The 13,621-nt window shown below is 46.1% G+C and overlaps 1 protein-coding gene across 2 annotated transcripts; it reads right to left on the bottom strand.

Annotated features, from left to right (window-relative positions):
* Positions 1 to 1,047: 1,047 nt before the first annotated feature.
* Positions 1,048 to 12,632, bottom strand: ASB12 (ankyrin repeat and SOCS box containing 12). 2 transcript variants are annotated; one of them, XM_081964399.1, is made up of 4 exons: positions 12,441 to 12,632; positions 10,917 to 10,973; positions 5,646 to 6,488; positions 1,048 to 4,555 (listed from the first exon to the last, which is right to left on the bottom strand). In XM_081964399.1, exons 3-4 carry the CDS (start codon positions 6,463 to 6,465, stop codon positions 4,422 to 4,424), a joined length of 954 nt encoding a protein of 317 aa, XP_081820525.1. In that variant the 5' UTR covers positions 6,466 to 6,488; positions 10,917 to 10,973; positions 12,441 to 12,632; the 3' UTR covers positions 1,048 to 4,421. The 2 variants fall into 2 exon arrangements, with proteins under 2 accessions (XP_081820525.1, XP_081820524.1); XM_081964398.1 differs by lacking the exon at positions 10,917 to 10,973.
* Between the last annotated feature and the right edge of the window lie 989 nt (positions 12,633 to 13,621).

Raw genomic sequence — 13,621 nt, 5'->3', positions numbered from 1 at the left:
GTCAAGTGATCAGAATCTGAGTGCTCGGAAACCAGCATATATTTACCAAGGGTTGCAGCATCCGGGGGTATTTGCAACTTTCCAAGCCAACAACAATGGCGGATTTGCTTAACAACTCCCCAATTCACTTAGCAACTGCAGTGATTTATTTAACAACTGTGACAAAAAAGGGTTGTAAAATAAGGTGAAACTCACCTAAGCATCTTACTTAGCAATGAAAATTCTTTTCCCCCTCCCCATTGTGATCTATAGCGGAGGACTACCTATAGGAGAGTCTGTTCTGTTTTTAGTCCAGGGAGGGGATCCCCTGTAGTTTGCTTTATTTGAACACTCTGGATCACCTTGAACTGCACAGTTCCACGGGCCAAGAAAGGGTTGCTCAAAACCCAGAGATTCTGGCAGCTAATGACCTGGAAACATCTCCTGCTACTAGAGCTCTCAGAAAGAGCCACAAAATAAAGGAAGGTGAGGCAATGGGATGGCTTGGCTTTTAGAAGTTAGAAGCAAGGTTGATGGGTTGCATTTTTCCCAAAAGAGTTTTCAAGATGTGCTTCACCTGAACTTTTCTTGAAGTTTCTCAACTAAATCTTGAAGGCTCACAGATATTCATGGACACCATTCTGATAATACACTTTTATTGCAGCTACTTAGAGCTCTTAGCAAGGAAGCTACTATAAAAACCCAGAGTTCAAGCAGACCCCAGGTTCAAATTCAACTCCTTTTTAATCCATCCTTACATCATAAAGTTCTGCAAGTATTTTTTTTTCTCATATGGAGATGCAAAGGGTATGTCTGTACTTTTATGGATCTGCCTGGTCTCAGCCTCTTTGTGTCTCATGTCTTCACACACCTCTTCAAAGCATTGCACAGCCCAAGATCGGGGACCTGTCCTTGGGACACTAGAAGGTGGGCAGGAAACTCACCAATTTTCCTTCTGACAAATGGCTATTGCTTGATTGGTTGGGTCAACCATAATACAGTTTTCCAAGAAATCATTTCTTTTCCTCCTTCTTCTCCCTCTCCCTCTCCCTCCCTCCTCCTCCCCCAGTAATTATCTTGTGAGGTCACCTGTTAGTTCTGCCAAAAAATTTCAGCTCTCTATTGACCCACAAAACAGTTTACATGATTATCAGAATCAGAAAAGGTTCCCAGCATTCTGTATTTTTGAATCAATAGAGAACACAAAGATCTATCTGTGGCTAATCCAACCTCCAAGCTATTTCTCAGACAACATAGTTTGGTGCTTTTGACAGCTTTCCCAGTTCCATTTTAAAAGAACCAAAGCATGGAACTCAACATTTCCCTAAGCCATAGGCTTAGAATTTCTAAGCCTATGGCTTAGAAAACGCTAGTTAATAGGGTTGACAGTCTTCTGATGTAATTAGATTTTGGATCTATAAATAATGCAAATACTTTTCTATTGCCGTGTGCTTCAAAATATCCAAGATGATATTGGCAGATGGATTTCTCATAAAGCCTAGTTTTTTACATGCAGGAGATGAGATAGTGATTAAAACTGTCCAATAGAGATGGGAACCCCCAAATTCCTTCTCCACAACCCCCAACTCTTTTCAACAATATCATAATTGCCAACAATATGAAAATAACAGTGAAAGCTCTAAAACCAGCTTTTCTTTAAAAAGCAAAAGAAATTGTTAGAACGTACTATTTCAGAATAGTCTTTCCGAGGAGGAGGAGGAGGAGAGGAAGCGGGTGAGGGAGGAAGAAGAGGAGGAGGAAGGCTTGGGTTACAAAATGGCCAGGATCTTCATAGAAATACGAGAAGAAAACATAAGAAGGACTTTGCCACTTTGGGCCAAAATCCATCATAATCATTGCACCTTCCTGAATCACTCAAGTAGAGCTTGAGTGCAATTGTCCTCTTCTGCCCCCTTCTGTTAGAATTATAGAACAATAATCCATAATGGTACCTAGATAATGTTTTTGGTTCAATACTGTCACCTAGTGGAAAATAACTGTACTATTCTTTTAAACAACAATAATAACATATTTCATCTCACAAGCATTAATGCTTAACATTAAAACAAACACTATAATTAAGAGATTGTCAAAATAGGTCTCAAGGCAGCAGTTTTAGCCCAGCTTGGCATCATCCCAACAGGGAAAGACACTGATGAATTTTAAAAAATCTATGACTTTTCAGATGAATCCAAGCAATTAATTTTGCCATTTATTCATCCATTTATTAATATTGAGCCCGTGATATCGTAGCATAAACAATCTTCTCTTTCCTCTTCTCCCAGATTAAACTAAACAGTGCTGTAAACATACCAAATCATTTTCATGAAAACCTGTTGTTCTAAATTGACTTAATGATGGAATATAAATGATACATATCTTTAAAATAAATCTGATTTTGCTTCAGAATCAGAGAGAGGAAAAAAAAATTATGTTTAATGCCGTGAGCTTGCTCTTAAAATTGCATTTACCTTAATCTAGAGAATTAAAATGCTTCTACTAGTAATAATTAAATCCATATTTGCCTTTCCCAATCTTATTAAACAAAAGTGATATTGATTAAAACACTCATACTGTAACACAAGATGAACTATCAAATATGGCATTTTCAACCTTGGCAACTTTAAGATGTTTGGACTTCAACTCCCAGAATTCCCCTGATGGGACTAGTCTACTTTGTCTGTAGGTGAGGAATAATAAAGAAATAAAGAACAGCTTGCATCCAGAAGCTGTGGATGCTCCCTCACAGGAGGTTTTCAAGAAGGACATCATTTATTCAGAATGGTACAAGATCTTCTGCTGGAGCAGTGGGTTGGACTAGAAGACCTTGAAGGTTCCTTCCAGCCCTATAATTCTATGATTATGCTATTCTGCATCCTACAAATCTGTTTAGAACAACCACAACATGTTTTTCTTAGGTTTTAGAGCCTGACAAAAACAGATGAAAATGGTAGCTCAGTCCAAACAGAGGAATGTCACAGTTAAAGACCAAAGAATTTTAGAATTCCTCCTAAAGCGTCCCTCTCCTGGTAAGAGCAATGGAGTTTCATTCATTCTATGGTGGTGCATAGCAATCTCTTCATTAAATGTGCCCTTTTGTTAACCTTGGTGTTGAGAATCTCTGTGTTAGGCCTGCAGCCCTCTTTTCATTTGGATCTTTGGCCTGCCACACTTTCTATTATTCTACTATGCATTTTCTATTTCTTTGGCCTGCCACACTTTCTATTATTCTATTGTGCATTTTCTATCCTGCCCCACACATCCCTACGACCAATTCGCTCACACAGAGAGGGACTTCTCCGGGTGCCGTCCGCCAAACAGTGCCGGGGGGCGACACCCAGGAGCAGAGCCTTCTCTGTGATGGGCCCAGCCCTGTGGAATGACCTCCCCCGTGACATCAGGATTACTTCCGATCTCCGCTCCTTCCGTGTACAGCTGAAGACCCACCTCTTTCAATTATCTGGCCTGGCTCAATCGTAATTTCTCTTATTCCTCCTAACTGTTTTTTAAATTGTCTTTAAATATTAATTCTTAATTGCATATTGGGTTTTTACAATTTGGGGTATTTTAATGCTGATTTTTAGCTGTCTAAATGATGAAATTTGTTACCTCCTCCGTGTATGCGTGTATGTGTGTTTTGTATTTATGTATGTTTATGTGCTGTTATATATCTTTTATGTTTTATGCTCCATTGTACGCCGCCCCGAGTCCTACTTGGAAAGGGAGCGGCTAATAAATCCAAATTATTAAATTATTATTATAATGGAAGGGGGGATTGTGCAGAGTTATTTACTGTGTAGCCAAAACAAATTTTTTTGTAGAAAGCCAATGTCATCCTTTCCCTCTGGATGGGTGGAAGCTGCCAGCGTGGCAGTGGGAGATTGGACCATGGGATGGACTTGTGGGTGTGTGGGGGCAAGATCTTGAACTTTCAACTGGGTGGGGAAAACCAGGAAGCTTTCAGATTCGGGTTTTCCCAGATGTGCCAACATGGCTCTCTTAATAAATTGGAACTTTGAGCAATACTTTGCCTTGGACTCTGATTTAATTTTGGATGCTATTTGGAACCCTGACGATCTGCTTTAGAGCAACAGAGCTTGATCTTCAAAAAGAAAACCCCAGAAGAATAAATCTTGATTCTTCCCAGTCGTCCACCAGGAGAGAGAGATATTTTTTTAATCCATTTTAGTTGGTCAATATTAATGTAAAGTTAACTTTACATGCTGGCTGGAGGAATTCTGGGTGTTGAAGTCCACACTTCTTAAGATTCCCTAAATTGGGAAAGTAGCTACTACATTATTTTTCTCACACACCATCAACTTCATTCAAGCAAACCACCACACATGGTGTTCCAATTTTTAGAAGTGTCTTTCTTTCTTTCTTTTTTTTGTTATCCAGTTACAGTACTTGGTAACCCTGTGCAATTCAGCGTTGATCTTCGGTTATACTTGGTGTTTGAGATAGCTGAGCAGCACTAGTGGGATGCCCAGTTGATCCACAGCTTCAGGATGGTTCTCCAGTTTCATAAATCTTCTGATTGCCAGTCTGCATTGAGACATCAAGGATTTGGGCAATGCTGGAACAGCAGGAGGGAACAGGGAAGAGAGAGAGAGGTGGTCATCGTCATTGCATGGTTAACGCTGCTAAAGATTTCACTCCCTGTAATGCCTTCAAGGTCAACACATCAGTAGAAATTAAGAACAAAGGACCATACATGCTTTGTGGTTTTTGGTCTGTGCCCAGCCTGAAATCTAGGTGTTCTGGATATGGAATAGAGCTGCTCCAGGCAGAATTGGTTTCCTGAAGGAAAATATGTGAAATAATCAAAGATACTGGAGATGAAAGAGGAAGGTAAGAAGGGTCATCTTGGAGAACATTGGAAGATCTAGGATGAGCTGCAGGGGAGAGGGGGAAAAGAAGAAAAAGTTTTACCCATCCCTCAAGTTCACCCCAGGACCCCTAGAAACCTATTCACCTGGAACTCAGAGCAACCAATTCATAGTGTCTATGGAGATTCTCCAACATCCAGGTCATGATTGTCCCAAAGGTACTTTTCTAAAAATCAACTGGACTTTCTTGCTTTTTTTTTCTTTGAAAATGTTTTGCTTTTCATCCAAGAAGCTTCTTCAGAAGATTTTCAAGGGAAAGAGTGAGAAAGTCCAATTGCCTTTTGAAAAAGCATCTTTGGAACAACCAGGTCCTGAATGATGGAGAATCTCCATAGATACTCAACTTAATGACTTTGCAAACAAAAAACTATGTAGACTCTCAGTCATCCAGATCACGGCTCTCCCAAAGGTGCTTTTTCAAAAGGCAACTGAACTTGGTTTATTCCTTGAAAATCAGTTTTTCTTTTTGTGCTTAACCCATGCATAAAAGTATGGAAAGGAATAAGGAATGCTGTTGTTGTGAATGTAGATTTAGCTATATGTCTGTCTGTCTGTTTTTTTTTCTTAGCTTGTGACTTAAATTATTTTGTGTGACTCTTTTGTATTCATGTTATGTAACTTGTGTAGTATTGCTTAACTCAGAATCAAATAATGTGATAGGTAATGTACGGAAAGAGGAAGGGAGGGAGGGAGGAGAGAAAGAAAGGGAGAAGGAGGGAGAATTTAAGAATCTGCATAACCTTGTATTAAATAAAAACAAAAATAAAAAAAAGTTACCTCTTTCTCTGGCCAACAGCTCAAGCACTTCAGGGTTTGCTGAGCTCTTCTCCATCGTGATGCCAGGCAAGTAGACATTGGCACCAAAATCAATGAGGAGCTTGACAAATTCCGCCCTGCAGCCATGCTTCAAGCAGACTTCCAGGAGGGTCTTGGGGTGCTTAATTCGGGTGACCATGTTTCTATCTAAGCAGTTATAGTTCGGCTCAGCCCCGTACAGCAACAGAGTCTTGAAGCATTCCAGATGACCATAGACGGCAGACAAATACAAAGGTCCACAGCAGGCCACAGAGTTGGCTGCCCACTCCGGGATTCGAGGTTTGACGTTAGGGTCTGCCCCATGTGACAGCAGCTCCTGCAGGATCCCCAGGGCTCCTTCTCTCGCAGCCGTGAGCAGTGGGGTGCAGTTGTTGTGAATGCTCCCAGAAGGACAGGCTCCCGCCTCCAAGAGGACCTTCACACAGTCAAGGTGCCCATTGTTGACGGAAACAAACAGTGGCGTCTGGGCCTTGACATCCAAGCTGTCCACTTCAGCTCCGTGGTCCAGAAGCACCTTGACGCACCTGACATGGCCCTTGGACGCCGCTAGGCGCAGGGGAGTGCCTGGCACCCCCCAACCGCTCCGACTGTTGATGACCCTTTTGTAACTCTCTTGGTGCAACAGTTGGTCCAACAGCTGGTAGTTGTCCTGGGACACGGCGAAACTCAGCTCTTGTCTTTCTCTGTCCCCATCTTCATCTTCGCTGGGCTGGAACAGGGAAAACATCTTGGTGATATCCAGCAGGCTCATCTTGAATTGTCTCTTGAGGGGGACTTTCATTGTGAATAGTGCTGTGCTGGAAGCTAAGAGTCAGACAGATTAATGATTTGGATAAAGCATTGTTTTTGAAACCTTGGTCAGGAGTCTCTTGGTGAGACACAGCTGGTTCACAAGTACCAAATCCAGCATGCGCTATTTACATGCAAGCACAATGCAGTTTCTAGGGTCTGAATGAATGAATACATGTATTTCAGGTGGCTTCCCTAGCATTTCCATACAAAGGAAAGAAAATACTTGGACAAATTTAAGACATGAGGACTTCAGTTTCCAGAATTCTCAGCCAGCTGTGCAACAAAGATGACTAGGGGACTGGAGGATAAAATATATGAAAACCAGTTGCAGGAATTGGGTAGGTTCTGATGTCAGGGGGAAGGTCATTCCAGAGGGTCGGGCCCATCACAGAGAAGGCCCTTCCCCCTGGGCGTCGCCCGCTGGCACAGCCTAGTGGACGGCACCCGGAGGAGTCCCTCTCTGTGTGAGCGAATCAGCCGAAGGGATGTGTGGGGCAGGATACGATCCCGCAAATAACTAGGCCCTGTGCCATGGAGCGCTTTGAAGATGATAATCAGCACCTTGAAACGCACCCGAAAAGCTACAGGTAGCCAGTGCAGCCCGCGCAGGAGAGGTGTTACGTGGGAGTACCTAGCGACTCCCGAAACTGCCCGCGCGGCCGCATTGTGAACCAACTGCAGTCTTCGGGTGCATCTCAAGGGGAGCCCCATGTAGAGAGCGTTGCAGTAGTCTAGCCGGGATGTCACAAGCGCATGGGTGACTGTGCGAAGGGCGTTCCGGTCCAATAGGGGACGCAATTGGTGCACCAGGCGAACCTGGTGAAACGCCCCCCTTGCCACGGCTGTCACATGGTCGTCCATTGACAGCCGGGCATCTAGGAGGACGCCCAAATTGCGTACCCGATCCACGGGGGCCAGATGTTCGCCCCCAATGGCCAGTGATGGATTCAGCTAGTTGAACCGGGGTGCCGGTAGCCACAGCCACTCAGTCTTGGACGGGTTGAGCTTGAGTCTGTTACTTCCCATCCAGATCCGTACGGCTTCCAGATACCGGGACATCACTTTGACGGCATCATTGGGGTGGTTTGGGGTAGAGATGTACAGCTGGGTGTCATCCGTGTACAGATGGTAATCTACCCTGAACCCACGAATGATCTCGCCCAGCGGCTTCATATATGCATTGAACAGGAGAGGCGAGAGGACTGACCCCTGTGGCACCCCACAAATGAGCGGCCTCGAGGTCGACCTCTGCCCCCCTGCCAGTACAAATTGCACTCGGCCAGAAAGGTATGAGAACCACCGCAAAACGGTGCCCCGAACCCCCAGCCCCTCCAGTAGATGCAATAGGATACCATGGTCGATGGTATCAAAAGCCGCCGAGAGGTCTAATAGGACCAGGATGGAGGAGCAACCCCCATCTCTGGCCCTCCAGAGATCATCCACCAACGCGACCAATGCCGTCTCCGTGCTGTGGCCGGGCCGGAAACCGGACCGGCGCGGGTCCAGATAATCAGTTTCCTCCAAGTGGCGTGGAAACTCTTGTGCCACCACACTCTCTACAACCTTCGCTAGAAAGCAAAGGTTGGAGACAGGACGATAGTTAGCTAACATAGCTGGGTCCAGGGAAGGCTTCTTGAGGAGGGGCCTCACCACCGCCTCTTTCAGGACGGCCGGTAAGAACCCCTCACTCAAAGAAGCGTTGACTAACTCCTGGAGCCAGCCTCGTGTGACCTCCCAGGATGCCAGTACAAGCCAGGAGGGACACGGGTCCAGTGAACATGTGGTGGCTCGCAGTCATCTACGCAACCTGTCCATATCGTCGGAAGTAACAGAGTCAAACTCCTCCCAGAATGGAACCTCAAGACCCGCCTCCGACGTCCCCTCCAGACCACTAGTAGGGACCAACTCGCTTCGAATCTGAGCGATTCTGTCCTGCAGATACTCCCCAAATTCCTCTGCTCTACCCTGCAAAGGGGCTTCCCGCGGCCTCTGTTGAAGGAGGGAGCGGGTTACCCCAAACAGGGCGGCAGGGCGGTTATCTGCGGACGCAATGAGAGTGGCACAATACTGACGCTTGGCCACTCTTAAGGCCACAAGGTAAGTCCGTAAATGGGCTCTCACCTGTGTTCGGTCAGATTCAGAGTGTGACGATCTCCATCTGCTCTCTAGGCGTCTCTTGTGGCGCTTCATCACCCTCAGCTCCTCGGTGAACCAAGGGGCCTGGGTGGTTCGCTGCTGCAAGAGAGGCCGCAAAGGCGCAACCCGGTCCAAGGCCCAGGTGGCCGCACTGTTCCATGCAGCCACTAGGTCCTTCATCCAGGTGCGGGTCAGGGCTACAGGAAAAGCAAGTCAATGGGGGAGATGGATTCATTTAACAATTGCGCACTTCCTTTAATGACTGTGGTGATTTGCTTAATGACCATGCGTAATTCATTTAACCAACTTAGCAATGGAAGTTCTGGTCCCAGTTGTGGTTGTAAGCCAAGGATGACCTGTACCTGGAAAAACGTCTATTCTGAGCCACAGAATAGAAGTCAAATTTGGTGTAGCAATAAAATATGCTTGCTTCAATCTCTCTGGAAACAACAGAGGAATTTTAGACAAGAAAAACCAAATGTACAAGTACAGATTAAATGAAACCTGACCCAAAAGCAGCATATGAGAGGGAACTTGGAGTCCTAGTGGACAATCACTGAAACAGTGATGAAATTCAACTTTTTTCACTACTGGTTCTGTGGGCGTGACTTGGTGGGCGTAGCAGGGGAAGGATACTGCAAAATTTGGCTGATCCGCTCACACAGAGAGGGACTCCTCCGGGTGCCGTCCACTAGGCTGTGCCAGCGGGCGATGCCTAGGGGAAGGGCCTTCTTTGTGATGGGCCCGACCCTCTGGAATGACCTTCCCCCTGACATTAGAATGACTACGGACCTCCGCTCCTTCCGTCAGAAACTCAAAACCCACCTGTTTCAGCTAGCCTGCCTGGCCTAATCCCAGCTTTCCCACCTCAGTTTTATTTTTAAATTTTTATGATTGGTTTTATGGTCTAAGTTTTTAATGTTTATAAATTCGTACAGGGGTTATTTAATCTAATTTTAGCTATGTATACTATTGTTTGTATGGTTTTTAAATTTATACCTGTACACCGCCCTGAGTCCCTTCGGGGAGGGGGGGCGGTCTAGAAATCTAATAAATTAAATTAAATTAAATTAAATTAAAATCCCCATTCCCTCCCCACTCTGGGGCCAGCCAGAGGGGGTATTTGCTGGTTCTCCGAACTACTCAAAATTTCCGCTACCGGTTCTGTCAGAACCTGCTGAATTTCACCCCTGCATTGAAATATGAGCCAGCAGTGTGCAGCAGCAGCCAAAAAAGCCAATGCAATCATAGACTGCATAAGAGGGATAGAAACAAGATCACGTGAAGCATTAGTACCACTTTATAAAAACTTCCTAAGACCACGCTTGGAATATTGCATCCAATATTAGTCATCCCATTATTAAAAAAAGAGTTACAGAGAAGAGCAACTAAGTTGACTAAGGGCCTGGAGACTAAAACATGAAGAATAGTTGCAAGAATTGGGTATGTCTAGTCTAGTGAAAAGAAAAACTAAGGGTGACATGCCAGCAATGTTCCAATATTTGAGGGGCTCCCACAAAGAAGAGGGGGGGGGGTGTCAACCTATTTTCCAGAGCACCAAAAGGCAGGACAAGAAGCAATGGATGGAAACTAATCAAGGAGAGAAGCAACCTAAAACTAAGGAGAAATTTCCTGACAGTGAGAGCACTTAACCAGTGGAACAGAAGTTGCCTTCAGAAATTGTGGGTGCTCCATCACTGAAGGCTTTTAAGAAGACACTGGACAGCCACTTGTCTGAGATGGTAGAGTGTCTCCTGCTCGAGCAGGGGTTGGACTAGAAGGTCCCCCCCAAGGTCCCTTCCAACTCTATTATTTATATTATTCTATATTACATTTTGGTAGTTCCAGTGATTCTGGCCTCTAACGTTTTACAAGCTATTCAATGTTACCAAAGCTGAAGATGCTGGCTAGGACAAACAAATCCCTGTTTGTCCACAAAGATCATGCACAAAGATCTCTCGTGGTCTTGGGAAATTGATAGTTCTTCAACTCAGAAGCACAGTGCAGAAAATTCAGGCATGCGGTTTCTTAGCTGAACAGCAAAATACAGGTGAGCTGAACAGCAAAATACAGGTGAACAGCAAAATACAGGTGAAAAAAATGAGGATTTTTTTCATGCTCATATTTCAACGTCAGCATTTTTGAAATGCAATCATTTAATCTGAGGATTCTGCAAGTAAAACGTGTTTAACACTTTAGAACTGGATTCTGATCAGTTTTACTCCTGTCAAATTTAGCAATGTTTCCATATCTACGTCAGGGCCCAGTGCATGCACCTGTGTGGACTGGAGCTGCATAACTCACCATTTCTGTGGCCTAATGGGATGATGGTCACAGGGCACCAGCGGGAGCAGGGAAAGGCTAAGAACAAGGAGAGATGAAGGCAAGGAGTGATGCTATCAGGCCAGGGAGATGGTGACCACATCAAGTCTCCATAGATGGGATGGATTCACTTATTATGATAATGGTGCTTTGTCTAATCATGGATTTGCTGAATACAGATAGTCCTTGACTTACAACCACAATTGAGCCCAAAATTTATGTTGCTAAGTCAGACATTTGTTAAGTAAGTTTTGCTTCCTATTACGATTTTACTTGCCACAGTTGTTAAGTGAATCACTTCCGTGGTTAAATTACAGGTAGTCCTCCACTTACAACAGTTCATTTAGGGATGGTTCAAAGTTACAACAGCAGTGGAAAAGGTGACTTATGACCAATTTTCATAGTTACAACCTTTGCAGCATCCCTATGGTCATGTGACAAAAATTGAGATGTTTGGCAGCTGACATAATTATGACGGTCACAGTGTCCAAGAGTCACGTGATCACCTTTTGCAACCTTCTTACAGGCAAAGTCAATGGGAAACCAAATTCACTTCACAACTGGGATACGAATTTAACAACTGCAGTGATTCACTTAACAACTGTGGCTTGGAAGGTCATAAAGTGCGGCAAAATTCACTTAAATGTTTCACTTAGCAACAGAAATGTTGGGCTCAATTGTGGTCGTAAATCAAGGACTACTTGTAGTGACATGATTGTTAAGTGAGTCTGCCTTCCTCATTGCCTTTGCTTGTCAGGGGATCACATGACCCCAGAACGCTGCAACCGTCATAAAAGAGGATCCTGGGGCAAGCGCTTGGACTCACTTTTTTTCAGTGCCATTGTAGTAACTTTGAATGAATGATTGTAAGCCGAGGACCAGCTGTAACTAGGCTTGCCTAGTGCTTTGTGCTGAAAGCTTTCACTTGCAAACCACCCCTGCTCAGCCCTAAGGAAGGGCAAGGGGTCAACGAAGGGTCAGGGCGGTTGCTGTGGAGATCCAGCCTTCTGTCCAACAGGTGCAACCCAGCCAAGAGCCAGAATCCCCACCTGGCTGAAACAAACCCAGACCCGCCACGGACGAACCAAGCAGGCGAAGAAGCACCGGTGGAAACTCAAGAGGGGGAGACAATCTCTTCAGGGGCTCCCACCTTCCCACCGGTTCCCTTGGCCTTCTTCTCCCTTGAATGGGACCGTGGGGCAGAGGCTCTTCCGGCCCGGCTGAGGATTCAACCCACTGGGGGGGGGGCGATGGGAGGACTCCAAGGGCAGCTCCAGAGGCTGAAGGGACCAGTCGGCGTCTCCCTTGGAAGTTGCGCCCCCCCTCCCCTCCCTTCCGCCGCTCTCCGCCCAAAGCCAGCTCGGAAGCCGCCGGGCCGGAGGTGCGCGCCTGGGAACCGCCCGCGCCCGTCCCGCGCCCGCCAAGCCCGGCAGGAGCCCCCCGCTGGTCGGAGGGAGCGGGCTTGGCGAGGAGCTCCCGGCCCGCCCGGCGGCAGACGATACTCACCAGCTGGTGGCCGTCGGAGGGGTTGCCGTGTGGCCCGACGGAGCGTCGCCCGGAGCCCCCGCCGCCCGGCCCGCCCGGCTGTGTCGCTGCCCGGCCTCTGTGAGGTGGCCGGGACCGGCTCTCCCCGCTCCCTCTCCGGGCGGCCAGAGCAGAGAGCCGTCGAGGGGGCCGCGCCAGGCGACCCAAGACGGGCCGGGGCAGCTGCGCCGGGAGGACGCGCCGCGCTAATTTTAACCCCGCCGGCTGGGCCGCTTCCATTCTGGGAGAGCCTCCCGCCCCGCGGAGCCTGGGGGCTTCTTCCTTTCCCTCGCTGCAACTGGGGAATGGCTGCTTGCTTATTTCTCTGCCTTTACATTAGGCGAGCCACCCAGGGACATCAGGGCAACCATCCTAAATACAGGCCAGCAGCCAAGGGCTCAAAATCTAATGGTCTGACTTTGGGTGCAACAATTATAACTGCAAGGTCCAATTTTCAATCAATCAATATAGAGCTGGAAGGGAGCTTGGAGGTCTTCTAGTCCAGCCCCCTGCTCAAGCGGGAGACCCTACACCGTTCCAGATAAATGGTTGTCCATTTAAGTCGTGTTTTCAGTACCGTTGTAACTTGGAATGGTTGTTAAACAACTGGTTTTAAGTTATTAAACAATGTTACAATTTAATGCAGTGTGCACACCCAAGCATGAAACACAACACAATACATGCAGCTAAACCGAAGAGTTGTAAAAGCATCATGAGTAGGTAACCCAAGACCAACTGCCCTGCCCCGCCCCCATCCCAGAAAAGGCATCCTTGGACCCTCTCCACATGATGCCAGACTGGTTCTAAAACTGACCACAGGTTTTTATCAGAAAAACAGAAGAGGCTTTATCAGTACTTACACCTGATAATGGGCAAACTAAATTAGGCACAGAAGAAGATGTTCAAGAATGGCAAAACAAAAAGGCAGAGGGTTGGCTTTTGATTCTGCTTGTTTATTTGGGCTTCCCCTTTGAGGTTTAGATAGCGATTTTACTCAAGAAGCTTTACTCACAGGTATTGTCCCCTCTCTTTCACTTTTTTCCCTGCTGTTTTTTTTACATCAACCAAAATGAATAAAATCTATATTCTGTCTACCTAGACCCTTTTTAAGGATTCTCTTTTGACCACTGTGCTTCCAAAGCAGCTATAGAATACCCTTGTGG

The sequence above is a fragment of the Natrix helvetica genome, assembly GCF_964273705.1.
Source record: "Natrix helvetica genome assembly, chromosome: 11".
NCBI classification, from domain to species: Eukaryota; Metazoa; Chordata; class Lepidosauria; order Squamata; family Natricidae; genus Natrix; species Natrix helvetica.
The sequence above is the reverse complement of the archived record's forward strand: the minus strand, read 5'-3'. Positions and strand labels throughout refer to the sequence as shown.

Excerpts from the sequence above, each read along its gene's own strand:
- ASB12 (XM_081964399.1), bottom strand. The coding sequence starts at position 6,465 with ATGAAAGTCCCCCTCAAGAGACAATTCAAGATGAGCCTGCTGGATATC. Across the intron at positions 4,556-5,645 it reads GCTGTTGGCCAGAGAAAGAG|CATTGCCCAAATCCTTGATG; the intron begins GTAACTTTTTTT and ends CTGCTGTTCCAG.